Genomic DNA, 24,999 nt, shown 5'->3' with positions numbered 1-24,999 from the left:
TTTTATGTTGCATTTAAATTGCATTGTAAATGAGATGAGGGCATACAGTTCTTAACTTTTTTACTTGGCTTCTTCTTAACTCTTGAGAATTAGATTTATCTTACCTTTTCTAGAATGAACTTCTTACATTTTAGGTCCTTACTCTATCCTTCCCTCTACAATTTAGATCTCTTAGACTCTGCAGTGGGACTTAAAGGTGTGCTATGGTAATGGCTAGTTTAATTTCTAAAAGTTCAAATAAGATTCATTTATATCTTAGAAAAAATGCCAATCATTTAGTCTAGATCTAACACTTAGATCTTTTTTATACACAGGCAAAGTACCTTAGGGTTCAAGAGCTCTATGAGATAATAGGGAAGAACATGATATTCATGATAAAGAAAGAGGGGTAGGTGAAGCTAATTTTTAATAGCCCTCAATTTCCATGAAATGTGTTCCTCAGGTTTATTGGCATTGGTATATTCTCCATATTGGGTTCTAAATCTTATATAAAAATGGTTTTTGAGTTTCTTTGGATTTGAAGTAGCCCTGAAAAGTCTGGTTGTTGCAAATGTGGGGGAAAAGTTTTCTTTTCTAAATTCCAAGATAAGAGATCTCTTGGGAGTTAGGATTATTAACATTTTCCTGGTGGATCTAGGTTTTATTGAAGGGGAAAAGGGAGAAAAAGGGAAACAGGTTATAGTTTAACCAGACAACCTGGGATCAATTAGAATCTGCTTCATATGGGAGTAATACCACTTTCTAGGCTCCCCTGATAGTTTTCTACCTTTTTGTTAGTCCATTCTCCTGTAATACTGACATAGTTGAATGGGACTCTTGTGCCATTTTGAAGGGACAAGCTGGATTTCTAGGATAGTTTTGAGAATTTTAGAATTGCCTCTGTGTGTGTGTGTGTGTGTGTGTGTGTGTGTGTGTGTGTATAAGAATATAGGAATTTTTCAGTAATTCCTTAAGGACATACAAGACAAATATGTTACTCATATTTTAAAGGTAAAGAAAGCTTGAGTTGTAAATTATCTACATTTTTTTTTGATTATGAAGCTTTTCACTGACAAGAATAAAGGTGTTTGTGGGAATGACTGATTCTGAATGAGTCATGTGTTAACTTGATGGAATGATCTTGAAAATGCCAACTGTACTTTCATAAATTTGTTTTATAGTACATAATTTAAATTTTTAAAATGTTTTTAAGGAAGAGCAATTAACAGCCTGGAGATTGTGATATAACATACACATTCTGTAGTATTGTATATCCTTTTATTAGTTGAAGTGCTTTCTGTTCATCATTTTGATATATCTTTATATTGGAGGAATATGGCATATTTTATTAATTTAGATAAGCACACATAAACAGTACTCTATACATTAAAAATTATTAAATGTGATTATTTTGTGACTACTGAATAGAAATATGATATATATATATTTTTTATTTCCATAGTCATTATTAAATCTTGCAATCCTGCGGTATTTAGCTTTTACAACTACCTCCGGACCCATCCTTTGCTTCTACGAAGAAACTTTGGCTCACCTGAAGGGACTTTAGCAACTTTAGGTTTCAAAAGTGAGAAAAGTTTTGTTGGTAAAATTAACCTTATCGAGAGAAAATTATTCTTTACCACTGCAAATGCTCACTTTAAAGTGGGATGTCCTGTGTTAGCTCTTGAAGTACTTTCCAAAATTCCAAAAGTAACTAAGAAGTCAAGCTTTTCTGTAAACAAAGACCACCTTGGAGCATCTGATTCCAAAGCATGGAGTGAAAGTAGTGAAAGTGTTCCCTTAAGCTCAGCCAATGTACAGTCATCTCAATTTGACTGGAGTCAAACAGCATTAAAACTTGATGAGGAGCCACTCACGCTTGATTGGGGTGAAGATCAAGAAAGTGTTTCAGAAGAGGAAAATGATGCTGGTTTGGTAATGAAAAATTCAGATTTGGAAAAAAGAAATGGAAAACAAGATCAGAAAGTTTCAGATGTCAATATGTTACTAAGCCCCCAGGAAGAAGAATGTCAGGAAGGTGACCCTGAAGTTGATGTAATTGCTGAACAACTAAAATTCAGAGCATGTTTAAAGATCCTCATGACTGAACTTAGGACATTGGCTACAGGCTATGAAGTAGATGGAGGGAAACTCAGATTTCAACTTTACAACTGGTTAGAAAAAGAAATTGCTGCCATGCATGAAATATGTAACCATGAATCAAGTGGTAAAGAATACTCCAGCAAAACATACTCCAAAATCGATGGTGAAATCCTTGATTTTGAAGAAATGATAGACAAACCAGAAGTTGGCTCATATGAGCGCCACCAGTTAGAAAGACGAAGATTACAAGCCAAACGAGAACATGCTGAAAGGAGGAAATTGTGGTTACAGAAAAATCAAGATCTTTTAAGAGTATTTCTTAGTTACTGTAGTCTTCACGGAGCACAAGGTGGTGGCCTAGCCTCAGTAAGAATGGAACTCAAATTTTTGCTTCAAGAATCACAACAGGTATGACCATTTCTTAAATTTCCAACTTTTCAGTTCAATAATTTGAGTACTTGTTCTACTTTAACCTTGTTTAGAGTTAACAGAAGCAAATTCAGTTTCTTTAATATTAAAAAGTCAAGATATGATATAAAAAATAATTATTATTTTAACCAAAAAATTCAATTAAATTTATGTACTTAAATGACTTGATCCATTACCAGGATTTTTTGTCAGGTAACTGATGTTTCATTTTTAGTTTTCTTCAATTTTAATTATTACTTTTTTTAAAAACTATAATAGGAAACTACAGTGAAGCAACTCCAGTCTCCACTACCATTACCTACAACACTACCTCTACTTTCAGCAAGTATTGCTTCAACAAAAACAGTCATAGCTAATCCTGTATTATATCTAAATAATCACATTCATGATATCCTTTATACCATTGTTCAGATGAAAGTGCCACCACATCCCAATATTGAAGATGTGAAGGTAATGCAAAATTTATTACAATTTGATTAATAAGTTCTATAAAAATACATTTATTTTACATATATGCATATTATATACAGGGTGTTCCAAAAGCTTTAGTATGGTTTAACCTTTTAATATCTTAAAGCAATTTAGTAAACTAAATTAATGTGTTTTAATTTATAATAATAAAATTTAACAATTTAAATGAAAGTAATTTAATACTCAATAGCTTAATATTATAAAACTACACTAAGACTTTTGGGACACCGTGTGTGTGTGTGTGTGTGTGTGTGTGTGTGTGTGTGTGTTTAACATAGAAAATATAAAATATATATTCTGTTTATGTAGAGAAAATAGCCAGTAGTGATTTTTGTTTGATTTGTTATATGTTTCTTTCAATATTTTTATTACTTCAGTATTGTCCATTAAACTTAATTTTAGCATTTGAATATTTTTTGAAAAGTAATATCCTCTTTTTAAGACAGAGAAAACAGTTGGCTAATAGAAATAGGTGTGGCAATCGCCTTTGTCACTTACTGGTCAGTTTCTGCTTCTTTCATTCTGTTTTTGACCTGTACAGTTCTTTAAAGTGAAACATTAATTCAGTAAGCAAGTATAGTGGCTTCTTTACAACTTGTCAAGTAAAAGATTAGTGAGTGATTGGTTTTTTGGATCAGTGTATCAAAAATGATTAGTCTTTTTGGTATCTGGAAAAGAAGGGAAATTCCTTGTATAGCTAAGGAAGATAACCTTGATTTCTTTCTCTGAGGAATTAAACAATTGAGTAATGCCAAGAATGAACAAAGAGCTGGGTGGGAATCCCAGAGGGACCAGAGTTCCTTGGTACTATTCTTTACTTAGAGAACCGAGTTCATTTTTCTGTTCACATGGGAGTGATTCCCCATATGCATTTGCTGATATAGAGTTCCTGGAAGAATATTTATCCATAAACTGTAGAGAAGATGCTGGGGGGAAGGGGAGTGCCTCCAATGGGAGTTGGGGATAAGATAGAAATGATATATATAGACTATATGGGATTACTTGCTATCTGTGGGAGGGAGAAGAAAGAGAGGGAAGGAGAACAATTTGGAACTCAAAAATTTTACAAAAAAGAATATTCAAAACTATCTTTACATTTAATTGGAAAAAATAAAATACTAGTAAGTGCAAAAAATGATAGTTCTGTCATGACTGATTACAATTATTTGGGACTCCTTAACTATATCTATGGGGAGAGTATATACCAAAAAATTATAAAATGAATTAATTTGTATTAATGTTTAATATAACTAGATTCAGTATGAAATAGTAGATAGAGAACTGGCCTGAGAGCCAGGAAAACCTGAGCTCCAGTCATGCCTTTGACAATATCTTGGCTGTGTTATCTTGGTAAAGGAACCTGACTTCACCATGCTCTAATTAACTATTTAAGAATACAAGTTGTAGGAAAGGTGTGTGGAGATCTGCATTTGTAGAGAAAGTTTCCTCCTGGGGGAGTTATATATTTCAATGAATTACATTTGCCAGTGAAATCATAGTTCTGATCCTATATAGTAGAGATGACTTGATTACAATTGTACTGATTAGATAAATGTGGAAAAGAGGAGAGTTTGAGATGATATATGAAGATACAGTAAACATTCTTAATTATTTGGATTTATCTTTTCAAAAATATGAATTATACTTCTAAGGATCTCTGATATGCTATAATTTTACAGAAATTGATTCCATTGAGTAAAAGGTTTCACATTGCATTCTGTTAACTTTGATATTTGATTGATAGGATTCAAATTGGTTTTGGTAGCTTTGAAGATTCACTTCTTTGAAATAGATTGGTTTATTTTTGGAAATGCTTTTACCTCTTATTTGGGCTATGAGAATCATTCTAATAAGTTTGATATAATTTGATAAATGGATCCAAACCTGGTGATATAAAAGTGAGAAGTTTTGTTTTGTTCCCCCAATTTTCACTGGTTTTAGTAAATGTGTTATTTCCAGGTTGGACTATCTTCAGGGACAAATCTGTACTAAAGCAAAAATTTTTTTCCAGGTCCTGAAATTATTGTACTCATTTTACTTTGTTGTCCTTAGAACTCAGTGAAAGTTACTCATGAATACTTAAGCTGATCTTTAGCATTAATGAGCAGTAACTTAGTAGCATAAACATAGATTAATTATCAGTCCACAAACTGTTAGGGAGGCTAATTGTCTTACTTTAAATCTATACCTGTGTTATTAATCAAACTATATTTGTGACAGCAATGGAAGTATGGTTAATTTCTGCTTTCTAAGTATCTTACTGTTATATAGAAATGTTAATACAAAATATAATTCTTGCTGTTTTGGTTTTAGGTGCACACACTTCATTCATTAGCAGCTTCACTTTCTGCATCTATTTACCAAGCATTATGTGACAGTCATAGCTACAGGTAAAAAACATTAAACAATAGCACTAAAACAGACACACAAAAACCAAATTTAATGGAACTATTCCAAAATTCTGTTATTGTTGTTGTTTTAAATAAAGCTCTGTGTCCTTATGTGTATTTTATTAAAAGATAAATAATCAGGGTATAAGTGCTCTTTCACAGTTTTATTTCATTGTTATTTTACTTTAGATTTATCAGAAACTGCTGTAGATATTTGATACATGATTTATTCTCTAAATATGATTAATAATTTGGAAGTATTTTGTATGCATTTGTTTTTTAAACTGACATTTTAAATAGGTAGCTTAAAAAAAAACCCCAAAAAAGATTCCTTTCAGAGCTAGTCTCTATCATTTAAAAAGAACAGATGGTGTAGAAGATGACAAAATGGCATTATTGGAAGTTTCTACATTAATCATCAGTTTTTGGCATCTAGAAGGACACTTATAAATAGAGTAGGCTGGATTTTACTCACATGGAAAATTATGAGACTTCCTTTTGTTTTATTAGATTTCTTCTGTTCTGATTTTAAATGGAAGATCCTTTTGAAAAAATGGGAAAATGATATTTCCTTCAGTTTGGCTTAAAGAATAAAATTTGTATTCCTTTGGGATATAATCATGATTTGTATTCTTCTGGATATTAATGAGAAGAAATTATTTAAATTTTTTTCACTTTCTCAATATCAAATAGTGTTTATGATAACTTGCATTTTTTGCATTTTGATGGTTAGGCTATTCTAAATATGGAGAAAATAAGTTGCAAGGTTATATGGTCCAGGTTTCATTAAAAATATTCATAAATCAGCCCCTCATTGCTGAAACTCTTCAAATGAGGCCTAGATGACCACTTGTCCAGGATATTATGAGATAATTCTTAGTTATGTTTGGATTGGAATATTTAGCCTTTCGGCTTTCTTCCAACTCTGAGATTCTGTGTAAGATTTAAACCAAGAGTTAAAAAATTACATTAGTCTGTAGACCAAATCCAGACCTGCTGTTTCTATATCACCCAGAAATTAAGAGTGGTTTTTACATTTAAAAAGTTATTGTTTTCAAAAATCTATAAAAATATTCTTTGCCTGTCAAGTACATAAAAACTAGAAATAGACTTGATTTCATCCTCAGGCTATTGTTGGCTGATCCTCTAATTTAAAGTATAAATAATTAAATGCTGGAACTAATAATTTTTGAAAATTCTCAACACATTATAGTAGATAATAATCCGAACCAAAGTTTGGATTGACCCTCAGCAAATTAAGTTACTACTGACTTACTACTGTACTAAAATAGCTACCAAAGAGAAGAAATTATTTGAAAACATTTTTCCTGAGGATTAAATATTTTTAAAACAGTTCCCTGAAGGTCCTGTACATTTTCAGTTCAAGGTTAAACTTATTGTCCTATATAATACCAAAATAGATTACTGGTTTAGAAATCTAGCAAAAGGTAACAACAATTTGCTTGCCATCCTTACTCGTTTATTAAGAACAAATAGTGTAAAGAATTTTAAAATCATAAGATAATTTTCCATAATATGATGTAGTTTACATCTTCTGATCCTTAGTTTTGAAAATGCTAATAAACTTAACGTTTCTAATGAATTTCATTTCAAGAATGTTCTCAGATTCCCATTAGAAATGCTTCATTTGTTTTTAGTAGCCAGACTGAGTCAAATCAGTTTACAGGAATGGCTTACCAAGGGCTTCTTTTAAGTGATCGCCGAAGACTAAGAACAGAAAGCATCGATGAGCATGCGACACCAAATTCATCTCCTGCTCAGTGGCCAGGTGAGAGGATTCGTATAGTAGGATTTTTTATTTTATTTTTGCTTGCAGTGTGACAGTTTCTTTTAAAAAAACTAAGAGATTGAATGAGTGATTTTCAGTGACATCAACTACAGAGAACTAGAATTAAGTTGTAAGTATACTTTTGTGAGCTGCACAAAGAGTCTCCCTAAACTGGTGATTTATAGATTTATAGATGGGTTGCTATTTATCTTTAGGTTTTCTGAGTTTGCACGTCAGAAAAGAGTTCCATAAAGAACTGGTAGGTAGAGTTTATGAAAATTCAAAGAAAAATATGAATGCTATTGAGCAGAACTTCTTTTAACAATTGACTCACCTTTTTGTTTGAGGATGTTTAGTGATGGGGAATTCTCTATATCCTAAATCATTCTATTCCACTTTTGGACATGTCTGATTGTTAGGACCTTTTTTTCCTTATTATATTGAACCAAAATCAGATTCCTGCATCTTTTATTCTCCTAGTTTTGTCCTTTAGGATCAGGAATAACAAGCTTTCCCTCTTATACATAGCTTTTTTTAATTCTTAAGACAATTCCCCCTTGAGTCTTCACCAACCTAAATAAATTCTCTTAAGACATGATTCTGCATCCTTTCAGCACCTGTTATTTTACCTCTCTCTATCCTGAAATCTCCTTTAAGAACTTTATAGCTTGTCATGTTCTTCTTTAAAAGTGTGCCTAAAATTGAACTGAATATGATGTTCCAAATTTGGTCTCTTCAGGGCACAAATTATAGTGGGAAAATACAGTGCTTCTCTCCTTCTGGACATTCTGCTTCTGTTAATGCAATCTAAAATTAACTTTTTTGGTTGCTCAGTCACCCATGCATCTTTTTCAGTATGAATTATCTAATTTTGTTTCCCCTACCTGTATTTGTTCAATTAAAAATTTTTTAACCTAATTGTATGACTTTACATTGACTCTATTAAGTTCTTTTTGATTGGATAAGTGACTGTGTGTGTTTGTGAGAGAGAGAGAGACACACACACACACACACACACACACACACACACAGAGAGAGAGAGAGAGAGAGAGAGAGAGAGAGAGAGAAAGTTCCCAGGCTCTTCAGACAAACATTGGCACAATGGATCATTTCCTTTGAATATAGAATTTAGATCATGTAATCCAGCCCTCATTGAATTTAGCCAGTTTCCCCAAACCTATGTCATTCTTTCAGTGCTTGTAACTGTGCCTCCAAAATCAAATGTTAGATTCCTTTCCTCCCATTCCAGGGTTTAAGACTTAAGTGCCATTAATTAAAGTGTTATTTAGTCCATTGAAGCTAGATCTCATTTCTCTTTGGTTAAACAATATTTTAGACTTAAGTAGTGGAGTTCTGATTTCTGTGACTGACACTTGACTATTCATATTCTGTCTTTCCATTCCATTCTGTCTTCATAACCATTCATTTAACTGAATTCTGGGTGAGTACTTTTAATTTCTGCCATTTCCAGTTCTTGCTTTGAGGACTGCATGACCTCTTACCACTCTTTTTAAGCTTCCTAGTTAGTGTTTATAGTGTAAGCATTTTAACTTTTCCCTCTTGAACTTTGTTTTCTACCTCATCCTTCATTTCCACCTCTAGAGGGAAGTGGAAATACTAGGCTTTTCTAAGTTCTACTTAGCTGTAAATAGGAGAGGTGGTCTTTAAAATCTTTATTTAGAGAAATGAAAAGATTGCAAATCTTAATGTGCCCAGCTATGATTCAGATCCATTTCCTTAGTATATGTGATGAAACTTTTCTGGAAAAGGGCTCCGAGAATGTTACTCTCTGTAACGTTTTTCCCCCTGGGCAAAATCACAGACCTTCTATATTAAGAAGGGTGACTTCTGCATTTGCCCTGAGGGGGGCTTCCTTCTAATTGAGACTATCTGTGGTTCTTACTTCTTATATTCCTTCAGGAATTATTGTCTTACCATTTTGTAGAATCTGTTTCCAGGCCAAGTATTCCTTTTTTCTTTTGGTTTTGGAATCTCCAAAGCATGTTGAATCTTAGGAGTTTTGACCTTTGGAAAAATGAAAATTATTTTCCAAAGAACCTCACTTTCTGAATATTTGAATTTTTATTCATTATGTTAGCTAGTTTATTTTTTTTCTTATTTTTGAAAAATACTAAAACCTTAATTCTTTGTTCTCTTTCACTGAGAGTATGCATGGGTGTTGGAATACACAGGAGAGCTGTTGGAATACATGGGAACCACCTGATAGTGGCTGCTGGAGATCCAACCCAGAATGGATCTCCTCTTATGAGAGGATGATACAAGGAGACTGAGGGGCCTTTGTGTTGTCTGACCTCTTTCCTCTTCTCTCTGCCTCCAATTTATCTTCTTCCTAGTCAACAACACCTGTGTCAGCAAAGGCTGCCCTGCAACTCTCTCAGATGTTATGATCCACAGCTGTGGATTCTCTCAGAGAATTTATCTTTCCCTTAACACATAGGTCTCATCTCTGTCTTATATCCAGGATAGGTGAGGAACTAATTTAGATGTATGACTTCAGAGCAATTCCCCAATAGATAAATTTTCTATGAAAAGGCGGCAGTTTTCAAAGTAAGAAATACAAGCAATCAACAACCATAAATGAAGAAATGCTCTAAAATTTGAAGCAGTTTTGCTCAAAATATTGATTCATGAAGAAAATAGATAAAAATTTAAGTTAATTTTGTTACCATTTCCTGTTTAACTCCAGATCAGATCTTCATCTATTGTCTATGAATTTAGGTTTTTAACTATTTTGATGACTATAATCCTATGTATTTTATGCATTTAAAAACATTATTCTTAACCAGGTTTCCAAAAAGGTCCATGACAACAAAAAAGATTAAGAATCCCTACTCTGGATGCTGAAAACATTAAATCTTAATGAAGTTTTGAGAGGAGGTTTTTGACCTAGAACCTAAATACTTGTATAATGTCATCACTGCTTTTTAGAATGAAAATGTTAGCCATTCAGCAAGAAATGATGCCATTACGTTAGGTACAGTTTTTCAAAAAGAGATTGTACATTGTCTGTTAAAATTGCATATGCCCAGTAGATTGTAGATTTTTCTTTCCATACTGCAAACTGATTATTCTACAATGTTGCAGGTGTGAGCTCCCTTATCAACTTACTAAGCTCTGCTAGAGATGAGGACCAACCAAAATTGAACATCTTGTTGTGTGAAGCTGTTGTTGCTGTCTACTTAAGTTTATTGATACATGCCCTTGCCACAAATTCCTTCAGTGAATTATTTAGACTAGCAGCCCACCCATTAAACAGTCGGATGTGGGCTGCTGTGTTTGGAGGTGGAGTGAAACTTGTAGTAAAGCCTCGAAGACAATCGGAAAATATTTCAGGTGAGATAACTTTGATGCCATTAGCATTTGCATGTCAATGTACATAATTTGAATTTTTTAGAGGGAAAGTTTCAGTTTCTTACTTTTAGGAACTTAAAAAAATTATTGTCTTATTAAAATCCTTGATACTCAACTGACTTCCTTTAATACCAGGATGAATAACTGATCCCTGATAATTCTGAATCACTCGGTTTTTCTGCAATGTGTGTTACATCTAGTCTGTCTGTTCTAAGATTGGGAAAATGTGAACATGTTTGAATGTTGCAAATAAGGAAGTTGAAAAGTTCAAGAGGAAAGGAATGTTTTACTGATAGAATTATAACAGGATCCTAAGATCAGCATGGTACAATGGATGGAGCCTTGGGCTTGAAGCCAGAGAATTAAAACAAGATCCTGAGAGTATATCAGAAATTTAAACTTAGATCCAAGTCAAAGTTTTAAAACAATATCCAGCATGCTTATTTTTTAATTGTTCATGCTTTGTTTTAATTCCTTTTTTCCCCCCAATATTATACAACTGTATTTAGTATTTATTGCATTCTAGCCCCTTCCTTTGTACAGAATGATGCAATTATGTCATAAATATCAAAACACAGTGTTTCACTTATTGATGCTTCTTATACTAAACAACTTCTACTTAGCATCTACAAGCACTATATTTCCAAATGCAATATATTTCTTTTTAGTTCCAAACCCACATTGACCATTAGCCTAGGAAGGACAGAACTCAAGTGACTAACAGAGTTAGTACCAAAGACAAGTACAGAAATTTAGTAAGAGAGCACCTGGTTGCTCAAAGAAGTAGAATTTGTAATTACTGAGCCATTAGCAGTGATATTTGAAACATTATGAAATTGGAAGGGGCAACATAGAATTGGAGAAAGGGTATAGAAAATGTTACCATTCGTTTATTCATCTTATATTGCTTTTGAATGTAGTTATTTATATATTCACATAAAAATATTTATATATCTTTTCTCCCCAACCTGATTGTGTAAATTCTAATAGGCAGGCATCATGTTTCATTGTGATTTCTGTAGGACCTGGAGCAGTATTTTCACATTCAAGTATTTCTTAATTCAGCCTCTTTCCACTGAAAAAGTACATGCTGTTTGGGGGCAAGAAAGTCTCCCCAAACATGGGTTATGGCTGCTGGCAGGTTAGTATTTCAGCAGGAAAACTGCAAGGTCTCCTTCAAATGCTATTCTAATTAATTTCAGTCAGATTACAATCTTTCAACAGTAGGGTGAAGAGAAGTATGAATTGTTTAAACAACCAGTAAAAAAAAAAACCCAAAAAAAATGTATCTTCCCAAATAGCACCTCCTGTTCCTTCTGAGGAAATAGATAAACATCGAAGACGTTTTAACATGAGAATGCTAGTGCCTGGAAGGCCTGTAAAAGATGCAACACCCCCACCAGTACCTGCAGAAAGACCATCTTATAAAGAAAAATTCATCCCTCCAGAACTTAGTATGTGGGATTATTTTGTTGCAAAGGTAAGATATGAAGAATGAAAATTTTAACTCTTTCAACTATTGTTTCAGCCAAATAACAAAAATCTGTATTTTTATCTGGAAATCAGAATGTGTTCAACTACTCTGGGAGGTTGTATCACTTAAAGCAAAGTATATAAGTACATGCAGGAATCTTAGTTATTACTGAAAGTTTTGGTTATTTTAATGCATTCAAATATTTAATGAAAATTTTTTACAATATACCATGACATAGTCAATCAAAAACAACACTACAAATACCATTGATCTTACAAATTCCTTGGATTTTAGTACTAAATTGCATGTTTGTGGCTTGCTTCCTTCCTCCTTCTCTGTCTCTTATCTTTGTCTCTTTCTTTCTCTCTATATTTATCACATCCACATGTTTTCCCTGAGTATATGTATATACACACACACACACCCTTCAACGTACAATCTGATATAAGAACACATTTGAAGTAGTAGAGTTGTAAACTACAAATTTAGTTCTTTGGGAACAGGTAGAGTAGAAAGAGATGTGATGCTCCTAATGGATCTCTATAATTTTATCTGTTAATATGGTTAACTAATAATATAATTCTTTTAAAAAGCCATTAAATGAAATATATTGCGCCTGTGAAGTATTTTGTGGCAAGGGCATGTATTAATAAACTTTTTTTTCTTCTTCTATTTGCTAAATGTGAGCAATCTTCCAAAGTTCAGTTCTTGGCTCTCTGCTCTATTCATCTACTCTTACAATATCAACTAGTATCCCACTTTGAGAAATAGCATGGAAAATGTGGAAAGAGATGTTGATTTGGTCAGAGGACCTCAACTCAAATTCTAATTTTCCTTATTAACTGATTTATGACGTTAGTCAACTCACTTAACCTGATTAAAAATGAAAGAGTTGGACTAGATTTCTGAGGACTCTTAGACCTTTAAATTCTATGATCTTTGCACATAGCTTTTAATACACACATATACATGTGTATATGTAATATATATATATATGTGGGTATAGTATATTTATACATGTTTTTATCCATGTGTATATTTCATCTTTCTCACACTCTAATTTCTGTTTTTATCTGCCTTCCAAACATATTTGTATCCTGTTTACTATTGCCCCAGACTAAGTATATCTAAAATCATATTAATATTTGTCACTTTCCCTAGCTAGCTACTTTTTTTTCTGATCATGTTAGTACTTTTTTTCTTCCCCATAATTTTATTTTATTTCTATTTAATGTTATTTTCCCCCCAATTACATGTAAAAATGTTTTCAACATTTTTTGGATAATATTTTGAATTCCAAATTTTTCTACCTCCTCTTTTCTCCAAGACAGCAGGCAAATGGATGTAAGTTATATACATATATATATATATATATGTACAATCATGTTAAATGTATTTCTACATTAGTCATGTTGTGAAACAAGAATCAGAATAAAAGGGAAAACTCTACAAGAAAGGGAAAAAAATTGCCCAAAAGTAAAAATAGTATCTGCATTCTATCTGTATTCAGACTCCATAGTTTTTTCTCTGGATATGGATGACATTTTCCATCATGAGTCTTTTGGAATTGTCTTGGATTATTGTATTGTTGAAAAGAGCTAACTAAGTCTGTCATAGTTGATCATGAACAATATTGCTGCTTCTATGTACAATGTTCTCCGGGTTCTGCTCACTTCAGTCAACTTCAGTTCATATACATCTTTTTAAGTTTTTCTGAAATTTGCCTGCTTATCATTTCTTATAGCACAAAATAGTATTTCATTTTATTCATATACTACAATTTGTTCAGCCATTTTCCCAATTGATCGACATTCTCCGAATTTCCAGTTCTTTGCCACCGGAAAAAGAGCTGCTATAAATATTTTTGTACATATGAGTCCTTTTCCCCTTTTTATGATCTCTTTGGGATACATAACTAGTAGTGGTATTGTTGGATAAAAGGGTAGACACAATTTTATAGCTCTTTGGGCATAATTTTTGGTGGTAATTTTTTAACAGAAATACCATTTTTGTAGTCAGCTGGACTTTATGTTGTAGCACTATATTCTTTTGCTTTTAGATCACATTTGTTTTGGGATTTTACCCTAGCCCTGGAATTGAATCCCCTTTCTTGTAGCATAGAAAAACTATTGAACAAAAACAATTTTTAAAATTACTGACTGTAACAATGTAACAATATATCTTCATAGTCTTTTGTTTGTTTCTGAAAAGGAGGTAGTTATGCTTTGCATATAATCTGTGCATTGTTCTTTTCATCTACCTGGCTATCACCACTGTATATATTGTTCTTCCTTCAGAGTCATCTTTGACTCCTTCCTACTTCCTTAGCCTCTATATCCAATCCATTATTAAAACATCCATTCTTCCTAGTTTGAGCTGTTGTCTTCTGAGCATCCCAGACACAGTCTTGCTTTTGTGCCATGCTCACATTATTGTTCCTTTTATGTAGAGTGATCTTCTTAACCTCTTATCTGAATTCCTTCAAAATTCAATTAATATGACCCTTTCTCTACTAAACTGCACATAAAATCTTTCTCTATTTTACTTATTATCATTCTGCTCATCTACTAATTTATATTATGGTTGTGTGTGTGCCTTCCTCAACTTCAAGACTGTAAATGCTGAAGGCATGAACCCCATCTTCTGCTTTTTTGTTTTTCCTAGTTTCTATCATTGGATATATTAAACATTTAATAAATATTTGTTAAACCAAATATATTGACTGCTTGCAGCAATGGTAGATTGCTGGGAGTTGGAAGACCTGACTTCTGGGCCTGACTTTGAAACTAACCAGTTTTGTGATTTTGGGCTTTTTCCCCTTTTATGCAAGATGAAGGCATAGGGCTGGGTGCTATTTAAAAGCCCCAGAATATTTAAGTGATTCTTGAAGCCTTTTTTTTTTTTTTTAAATAAATCTCAAGGCTTCAAAAAGACAATTTTAAATCCCAAATCTTTAAGCTTAATCTCTCTGTATTCTAATTTGTATTGTAAGTGCACCTTGGTTAATTTCAGGGCATTGATAATCTGCTTCATTTAACTGGCACTAAGACATTTTCTTTATATTATCTTCTCCTGGAGACTTTGGCTTTTAAAGTTTTGGAGAAATTCAGGTCAGCAAAGTGTCCCAAGTGGATAAAGTAGTGGGCTGAGAGTCAGGAAGAGCTCCATTCAAATCTAGCCTCAGACACTTACTAGCTCTGATCCTGGACAAGTCCCTTAACCTTGATTATTTTCCCCTTCCCTTTACCTTCTTACCCCTCCCCCCCCAAAAAGGAATAATAAACTAGGAATTTAAAAAAATTATTCTTAGGAATTTCTTGGGAAATTTTGGTCATTGAGGGCTCATATATGAATTTTCATTTCATCATTAATGAGAGCCTAATCAATATCAAGATCACAAAGGACAATAAACCACAGTTTCAGTTTTCAGTCTGAGATTGGTATTATTTAAATGTCACATCTGAATTAGAAAGTGGACTCATTTTGTATTTTAAAAATACTATTATCTTCCATTGCAGCCATTTCTACCTTTATCTGATAGTGGCCTTATATATGATTCAGATGAAAGCATTCATAGTGAAGATGAAGATGATGATGCTTTTTTTTCTGACACACAAATCCAGGAGCATAGAGATCCAAACTCCTACAGGTATGTAGAAAAATCTAATCTACAGGTCTTGATCTTGATCCATTTTGCTTGGCAACTGGGGGAAATAGAGAGTTTAGATAAGATATATACCTTGCACTTATTCAGCTTACAGTTTGCTCTGGGAATATGAGATACAGACACATACACACAGGTAACTGTAACATAACATAAGTGAATTAAAGAAAAACAAAAAAAGTATATTGTGAAATCTGGAGCCAATAAGTTTTTGCTTTTAGGAAGAATTAAGGAAAGATTCATAATGAATATGATATATGAATTGAACAGGTATTCCACATGTTGATTTTGAAGGGTGGGGGGAGTGGGAGAGTAGAAGAATGGATAGATTCCAGGTATAGATACATTAGGCTAACATCTCACAGAGATCAAAGGGATCCATATGTACAAAATTAATTTTAATTCTTTTTGTAGTGTCAGAGAACTAGAAACAAAAATGGTTCCCATCAGTTGGGATATGCATGAATCAATGAGGGCATATGAAATTAAATGATATAGATACAAGCTACTTATAACTTAAATTACATATATTGTATATAAATTATAACTTGCATATATAAATATACATTTATATGTTTATGTTGTAAATTTGTAAATAAGCTATTGTCATCTTGAAGGAAAGTAGAGGAATTCTCAGAGATAAGAGAGGCCAGTATAAAGAGAGATAGAATAGAGCTTCTTGTGTGACAAGCAGAGAAAAGGCCAGTTTGGCTGCAAAGTCGAGTAGGAGAGGGAAGGGATGTGCAAATGATTCTGAAAAGGTAGATTGGAGCAGGGGTCTAAGGACCTTTAAAAGCTACACAGAGACATAAAATGTTTTGTATAGATGTGGTAGATTGCCACTGGGAGTCTTAACTGCATTTGCATTCAAAGAAAATCTCTTTGTCAGTTCTGGGGAAGATAGACTAAAGTGTCATGAGAGTAATGAAGATTGTTTAGAAATTTTGTTATCTAATTTAATTGAGAAAGAAAGAACAAGAAGTTACAGTAAGAAATTTTATTTTTGAGCTAATAATGATCATTTTCTTTATACAGCTGGGCCCTTATACATTTGGCAATGGTTAAACTTGCACTTCATAATGTCCGAAATTTCTTTCCTGTTGTTGGTCTGGAATTCTCAGGTGAGCTTGGAGTTTATAGTTGAGTAATTTATTTTAACTATTTCTCAAGAATTATTAGCCTTTCCAAAGTTCTTAAAAATTTTTTTGATACAAAGAAAAAAGTTTTGAATTTGATATAGAATGTATGAACCACTGCTTATTTTAGAATTTGGATATCTATTTTCCTTTCTCAATAAAAGTAATTTTTCATTGTACTTTTATAAAGGCAGAGGAAGGGTAGGGTATAGTTTAAGATTAGGAGAATGGGCTGAATAAGTAAGGGAGGAAATTTTAGAAGGGTGGAGAAAAAAAGAATATTTCATAAATTAAAAATGAAATTAAAAAATATTAACAGGGTTTTTTTTTTTAAACAGATTTCTTTCAGAATTCTTTATGTAAAGTTGAATTTGCATGATGCAAATTATAAAGTGAGAACTGTCTATATATTGAATTATATTTCTCTAATAACATTGAGTTCCCAATATTTCACACAAAATTATGAAACCACCCTGCAGCTTCTAGAATAAAGAGGGAGACCGTCAAGCTTTCCTGAGAAGGAGAGTTCATTCCATTCACATTCACAGTTATTAACTTCCTGTGTATTTCCCTCCATCTTGTTTTTCCTTCTGTTTGTCCTCTCTCTCCTTACATCTCTTCCCTCTTCACCAGTGTGTTGCTTCTGACTACTACCTTCCCTAATGTTCCTTCAGTTCTGTCAGTCTCCACCCTACCCAACTTTTACTTAAATTTCCCCCCCTCCTATTTCTCTGCCTGGTTAAGATAGATTTCTATATTCAACTGATTGTGTATATTATTCCTCTTGAGGCAGTACTGATGAATATAAGGTTTAAGATGCTTATCACCTCACTGTCCCATATTCCTCTCCACTGTAATAGCTCTTTCATGCTTTTTCATGTATAATTATTTATACCATTATACGTCTCCCTTCTTTCTGCACCTAGTATATTCATCTTTCTTATCTCTTTAATTTTTTGGTCATTCCCTTAAATTCTCCTTGTATCTTTATCTTTTTGTCTATGTATATTGCTTCTAGCTGTACTGTTAGTGATGCAATTTTTAAAAATTACATGTATTATCTTCGTGTGTGTTGATGTAAACAGTTTTGCTCTATTCAATCCTTTATATTTGCTTTTCTCTTTTTACCTGTTCATGTTTCTCTTGGATCTTGATTTTAGAGGTTAGATTTTTAGTTTAGTTCTGCTCTAATCCTACTCTTTCCCTTTATGAAAGCTTGAAATTCTTATATTTCATTGGATGACCACTTTTTCCCTTGATGTATTCTACTTAATTTTGCCAAGTAAGAAACTCTTGGATGTAGTTCTAGCTCCTTTGCCTTCTAGAATATCATGTTCTCTGACCTCTGATCTTTTAATGTTGCAGCTGCCGTGTCCTGTGTAATCCTAATTGTGACTCTGATATTTGAATTGTTTCTTTCTAGTCACTTGTATTTTTTTCCTTGATCTGATAGTAATTTGACAATAATAATATTTGAAGTTATTATTTTGGGATCTCTTTCCTGAGGTCATTGGTGGATTCTTTCAATACTAGTATTGCCCTCTTCTTCCAGGACATTAGGACAGTTTTCCTTGATAATTTTTTTCCAAGTTGCTGTCCAAGTCCTCCTTTTTTATTATGCTTTTCAGCTAGTCCAGTGATTCTGATATTGTCTGTCCTGGATTTATTTTCCAGGTCAGTTGCGTTTTTCAATGCGGCATTTTCTTTTTTTTTTCATTCATTTGAATTTGATTGATTGATTCTTGATGTCATTAACTTCCACTTGCCCAAATCTTACTTTTAATGTGTTGTTTTCCTTAATTAGCTTTTGTACTTTCTTTTCCATTTGACTAGTTGTACTCTTTAAGGAGTTGTTTTCTTCATTGGATTTTTGTATCTTCTATTCCATTTAGCCAATTCTACTTTTTAAAGCAGTTTTCTAAGCTTTTGACTCTTTTTTCCCAATTCTCTTGCATCATTCATATTTCTTACCCAATTTTTCTTCTACCTCTCTTATATGATTTTTAGTTTTCTTTTTGAGCTCTTCCTTGAGTATTTCTGGGCTTGAGACCATTTCCTGTTTTTCTTTGAGATTTGCCCATAGATTTTTTGATATTTTGTTTGAGTTTGTGTCTTGGTCTTCCTTGTCACCATAAAAACTTTTGGTGGTCAGATTCTTTTGTTGTTGTTGGGGTTTTTTTTTTTGTTTGTTTTTTGGTCTTTTTCACTTTTTTAAAATTTTGAGGTCTGTTCTCAGGGTGGAAAGAGTACTGTCTCATGCTTCTCATGCCAATTGCTGTAGATTTTGGGCATGAGGCTAGGCAGCAGTGAATTATATCTTAAGAAATTGTGGGCATGGCCTAAAGTGAGAATCTGTGTGTCAAGGAAAACTGGAGCAGTGACAGTGAATGCTTTTGAAACCATTAAGAATAATTGTTGATGCAGATAGACACCTGTAAATAGGAATTAACTGCTGATCAAAATTTTCATTTCAGCATACATTCTAATTTCCAAAGACAATGTAAATAATTTCTTTTATGAAGCAGTTTGTGATATATTTAATTTCATTTATTGCTTCCATTTTGTTTTTTGAATAAACTCCACTATGTAGAATACCAAAGAGGTCCCATGGCCCTCAGTTTTGTTTCTGACTCCTCACCATTCACTGAATTGAAATTAGATTGGTTTGAGAGAAATTGTTATAAGAAGTGTGTCTAGCTAAGAATGTTAAGGGGAAATTGAGAAAACATAAAAAGTACATTCACTCTTGGGAAAGTGATACTACTTTAATCTTTTTATTGTAGTAGAAATATAGGTTTTTTACTGAAAAAGACTATTCAGTTATTTTAAAGAAGTAAATTAGTAGGAATATCAACAGGCAGAAAAAAGCCACTAAGAGCCTCAGTTGAAGTTTCTCTTCTCATAGAGTAGTTTTCTGACCTTAGGCAAGTTCCTTAACTTCTCAGTGCTCCAAGTTCTCTCTAAGACAGTAAGTTACAGAAAAGGTGCTAGCTTACATCAGTAGAAGAAACTACCTCATCTAGTTCCTTGACCAATGAAATCCCAGGTCTGTTTCTGATCCTATTTCACAAAATAGGATTAATAGCATTAATGGCGTGGAATGGTTAGTTTCTTGAATAATCACCTTGATGAGATTTTTTTTTCTTGTTTTTGTTTCTATTAGCTGTAGCAGATTAGCTGTAAGAATTATGGTTATTTGGTTATATACATTGATATAATTTTCATTGATGTTAAAATAATATTGATATTTGTCATTCTTTAGATCTTCCTGTAACTTCCCCATTGGGCATTGCTGTGATAAAAAATTTAGAAAATTGGGAACAAATCCTACAGGAGAAAATGGACCAGTTTGAGGGGCCGCCTCCAAACTACATCAATACATGTCCTAGTGATACCTCAGTAGGAGCAGGACCAGCTACCCTGCGCAACAAAGCAATGTTAGACCCTGAAAATACTCCATTCAAGTAAGAAAGATTTTAGGGGATTATTTTTGTGGTAATATTCTCTTTACATATGTAGACTTGTTATAAACCTATTGTTAGGAAGGCTTTGTGTAGACATTCAAAATCATTTTTTCAGTAAGTTAATTTATCTTATGCTTTTCAGTCTGCATTCTATCATTGTATGGACCCCAGTATATAGTCTAGACAGTTGGCAGTGGTTTAGAGTATTTTTTGAAAAGAACACAATTCATTAGCTTATTGGAGATTACTTTCATTTGAAATATAGTCTAGTTAGCAAAGCAATGATGTAATAAGTAAGCCAAAGAAGGAGACATCCGTTGAACTATAGTTTAATAATTGTAGCATAATTTAATTAGGTATTTGAATTATCATAGGTATTCTGTTAAAAGGACACTTTTTTCCAAGGTGTTTTTTCTTTAAGTGGTTGGGGGGACAAACCTGTAAAATTTTTATATATCCAATTCTGTTATCTTCCAAATCTGTATATCTATATATATATCTCAACCTTCCTTCTGGAATAATATGGTACTATTTAAGCATTTAAAGGGGATTTGCTAGAATTGAGATGAAAAGGTCAACAGTTCATAGTTTACAAATATTCTTATAGTTTAATCTTTGTTATACTTCTGTTCCAAATTTATTTGCCTTTTTTCCTTATCTTACTTAAAATTCTCAGTTTCAATATTAATTTATTTCTAGTACCATGACTGGGTCTTTGGATGACCAGAATTACAGCCATTTGAAATCTACTTCCCCAGCTCTCAGTATGGCACCTGGGCTTCTGATTCCAGGCAATAGATTCCCTTAGCTTGGTCATTTTAGTTCACATCCTCTCCTCATTGAACAATACTTCAGAAAAAGCTGTCCTGCTTCCCCAAACTCCTTGAGAGAAACAATTCCTTCTTTTCTAAGCCCTAAGACCTCCCTCTATGCTACACCTCTGCCTACCTCAAGTTTTGGGCCTTAATACTCCCCCAGTTTTGATGAGGCCAGGAAAGGCAGACCTCTTAAAAGAGAGTGACTCAGAGGTCTGCCTTTCCTGACCTCATCAAAATCTGTTCCTCACCTTGTTTGCTGATTTTGACTGTCTTTTTGAAGGCATATTAGCTCTTAAGGGACATTTGTCCCTAAATTTACACTGTGTGATGTGTCTGGCTATCCTAAGTACCCCAGAGTGAATTGAGACTATTGAGGGATCCATTCATTTCTTTACTGCAAAGTCATGAAGTAAGTTCCTCATCTTCCAAATTACAAGTTGTTAATATTATTACAAATAAAAGTTTATGGCTGTATCAAATAATTGAGAAGAAAGGACCATTCCACCATTGTCTCCAGAAGTCTCCAAATGTAGCAAGTTATCACTGGATGACAATGTGTTCTTTCGATTAAAATAACTATATTACTTTGGTTTGTTTTTTTCCCCCTAGATCCAGAGATTCCTCTGCATTTCCAGCTAAACGACTCTGGCATTTCCTTGTTAAACAAGAAATCCTTCAAGAGACATTTATTAGATATATATTTACTAAGAAAAGAAAACAAAGTGAGGTAATTGAATAAGAGAAATACTTTTATATTGTGATTTGTAGTCATTTTTTCTTTTAATTCTCTTACTTGAGTCATTACTACATTAAAAATTTTCATTGTAGGGGCAGCTAAATGACAATGGATAGAGCACTAGCCCACATGAAGTCAAGAGGTCCTGAGTTCAAATCTGACCTCAGACACTTAATACTTACTAGCTCTGATACCCTGGGCAAGTCACTTAACCCCAGTGGCCTCCCCCCCAATAAATTTTCATTGTAGTTAGATTTTAAAAAAAATTATTTTTAACATTTAGTTTAGCTAATTACTGAAACACAGAATCCTTCATAGTTATCTGAGACTACCAGTGTCAAAACTAAAATTTGTATGATTTTAACTTTTGTACTAGATTCATAATAGTTAAAAGAGTGGAACTATTACAGCAAAGTCAAAGAATATTTTTCCTTTTAACTTGGCGACTTAGAAACTTAACTATTGATTACATTTAGAAGAAAAGATTTTAGGGATACAAATACAAAATTTTAGGGATACAAAATACAAATCTGTTTCAGTTTATAAAAATGTTGAACATTTAACTTCATCAGGGAATACATAGAATTCTACAATAAATGTAAAAGTCATTTATTTATTTGGATTACGCTAATTCTCCCTCTTTCCCACCATCACCCCAGAAATTTTCTTTTAAAAATTGTAGTACAAGAAAACAGAAAATAGGAGTATAGAGATTTTTAAAAGAAATATTTTTTGAACTTATTTATGTTGTGTTCTTAGATATCTATTTTTCCATCTTCACTGCATTTTGTGTTAATTGACATCACAATTCCAGTTTCCAGTTTTTCCTTTTTATTTTTGTATTTCTAAAGAAGAATTTATAATTATATTTTTCTTTTAATGGTGGGGTGGTCATTTCCATTGTAATATTTTCATTTCTTTAAAAAATTTATTTCATGCATGTGTTTTGTGTTTGTGACTTTGTGATGTTGTGTAGTCTGTAGAAGATCTTGAAGAACAGGTCAAACAAAACTTCGTAGTGGAAGATTGCCTAAACAAGGTAGTATCTGTCCCAAACTCCTATATAAAAATCCTTTATAAAATTTCTAAGGAAAACTCTTTCTTCTGCAATACTAACAGAGACCCATGAAATTCTGACAAACTAATTAGAAGCACAGTAGTTATTGCCCCTTCTCTCTCAACTCAGTCACATATTGATTTTTAGTATTTTTTTTTCTCTTTTTTCCTTTATAATTTTTTTCAAGTCCAGCGAATCAGTGACATTCAAGTGCCTAGCTTCTCTCTTCCTTTCTCTCTTTTTTGTTCACATCATCTTTGATTTTCAGTCTGTTCTCAAGTAGAATTTTATCTTTTCCCCACTCCTTGGTCCTTTTTTCTCTCCCATTGTCTTTTATCTATCCATGATACCTTTACTTTATTTCTTTTCTTATTAACTTTTTTTCAGCTCTGATTCTTTTCTCTTTCCTCTTCTCCTTTCCCTCCTCCCTCTTTTCCTCCTCCTCTTCCTCCTTTAACCTCTCTTTACTTTTCATTACTTACCTCTCATTTCTTAGCCATAGCTTTTTCCTTTATTGCTCATGGCCCTTTTTTTCACTTTGGGCTCCTTGAGGTTCACACCTTTATCCTGAGGTGGCTGCACACACTCCTGCTACCCAGTGAAGAGGTCTGTTACTATAGTAGATGACCAGCAATAAAAGATATGTTCCGTGTCTTGTGAGTCACCTAATCATCAGTAGCCTTTAATCACAAAGGGAAGTCTTTGCAGTTTGGATGCTTTCACTTACCGTTTCCTGCATGTGTTTATTTTTCATTTTGTTTAGTATATGCATATTTTTTTCACACACCACTGCAATTAAAACTTGGTAGCACATGTTTTGTAGGTTGAAGCTGATCTTGGTTATCCAGGGGGAAAAGCAAAAATCATCCACAAAGAATCCGACATGATTATGGCATTTGCAGTTAATAAGGTAAAACATTTACATTTAAAAAGAATCTAATCACTATACCATCCAGGTTCTTTACTCAGAGATGTTTCTGCTCTATAGGCAAACAATAATGAAATAGTCCTGGCTTCAACTCATGATGTACAAGAACTTGATGTTACTTCTTTGTTGGCCTGTCAGTCATATATATGGATTGGAGAAGAGTATGATAGAGAATCAAAAAGGTTTGTTTTTCTTGTGCTGTTTATTTAAAGTTAGAAAACATATTAAATGATTATAAAAGAAATTTGTATCATCTTGAAAAGTCTGTTTTTCTGTTTATACAATAGGAGAAGTGTTTTATTGGTTTGATTATTTTAGTGACTAGTCCCTTTGATTGGTGAATCAACTACATTCTATATCTGAGGCTCTAAATCACATATAAACTACTGTAACTATTTGCATTATAGGCCAAACTTTGTTCTATTTTTCCTACCAGCTATCTTGGAACTTAATCTTAAATAAGTAGATTGTGGTCTTTAATTAATTACTAGCCCCCTGCCTTTTCAGTAAAACAACTGACTTATCATTTATAAACCTCCATCTAATTTGATCTCCATTTATGATTAGCGACAGACTTAATTAGATTTATTAGATTAGAAAGGAGTATTTACTAGTATGATATTGTAAGGATAGTTGTCATAAAACTATCTCACCAGAATTCTGAGGTATACTTGCTCACAAATACATAAAGAAAGGGCAAGGGAAAGTGAACTCAGCACATGTGCAGCAAAGAGATATCCCATAACCTTCAAGTTATTGGAAATTTTTTTTCCCTTTGTGAAGTTCTTATGAAGTTCCCCTTTTCTCTGTGTAGCTTTCTACTAGGCTCTGATGTAGAGTCTTGAAGCTGTTTTTTTCTCAGGATTTCCATTGAGTTTTCAATCTTGATTTCAAATATTTTCATCAGTTATTGATATTTTGGGGATGTTAACTACCAATTCCAATGGGAAATCCAAATCTTTTACTCTTTAACAGTTCACAAAGTCATTTACCTAGTCAAGGGGAGGGAAGAGAGAAGCTCTTAACCATTCTACTCACCCAAGCAATTTCCTCTTATGGGCTTGACTCGCTTGCTAGTGTTATGTTGGATTCTGAACTGGTTTTCTGTCTTATAAGTCCCGTTAGGACAAGATTGATTCTCTTTAACCAGCCACGGCATATTTCCTGTGTGACACTTGCTTTCATTCAA

At 33.0% G+C, this 24,999-nt stretch overlaps 1 protein-coding gene across 5 annotated transcripts in view; it reads left to right on the top strand.

Annotated features, from left to right (window-relative positions):
• The window catches only part of DMXL2 (Dmx like 2), a 150,628-nt gene that overhangs the window by 109,073 nt on the left and 16,556 nt on the right, over window positions 1-24,999 (top strand). For 2 of the 5 annotated variants that reach the window (XM_031955198.1, XM_031955203.1), the window contains exons 24-36: window positions 1,442-2,490; window positions 2,770-2,961; window positions 5,296-5,372; window positions 7,031-7,161; window positions 10,267-10,515; window positions 11,835-12,013; window positions 15,526-15,656; window positions 16,707-16,792; window positions 20,070-20,271; window positions 21,699-21,816; window positions 22,802-22,864; window positions 23,706-23,792; window positions 23,871-23,992. In XM_031955198.1, coding sequence (XP_031811058.1) covers window positions 1,442-2,490; window positions 2,770-2,961; window positions 5,296-5,372; window positions 7,031-7,161; window positions 10,267-10,515; window positions 11,835-12,013; window positions 15,526-15,656; window positions 16,707-16,792; window positions 20,070-20,271; window positions 21,699-21,816; window positions 22,802-22,864; window positions 23,706-23,792; window positions 23,871-23,992 — 2,686 coding nt within the window. The remainder of the gene's footprint in view (window positions 1-1,441; window positions 2,491-2,769; window positions 2,962-5,295; window positions 5,373-7,030; window positions 7,162-10,266; window positions 10,516-11,834; window positions 12,014-15,525; window positions 15,657-16,706; window positions 16,793-20,069; window positions 20,272-21,698; window positions 21,817-22,801; window positions 22,865-23,705; window positions 23,793-23,870; window positions 23,993-24,999) is intronic. The other 3 variants (XM_031955199.1, XM_031955201.1, XM_031955200.1) reach the window with 3 other exon arrangements.

Source organism: Sarcophilus harrisii, chromosome 2 (assembly GCF_902635505.1).
Source record: "Sarcophilus harrisii chromosome 2, mSarHar1.11, whole genome shotgun sequence".
Lineage (NCBI taxonomy): Eukaryota > Metazoa > Chordata > Mammalia > Dasyuromorphia > Dasyuridae > Sarcophilus > Sarcophilus harrisii.
Note: the sequence above shows the minus strand (reverse complement) of the source record. Positions and strands in the feature narration are given on the sequence as shown.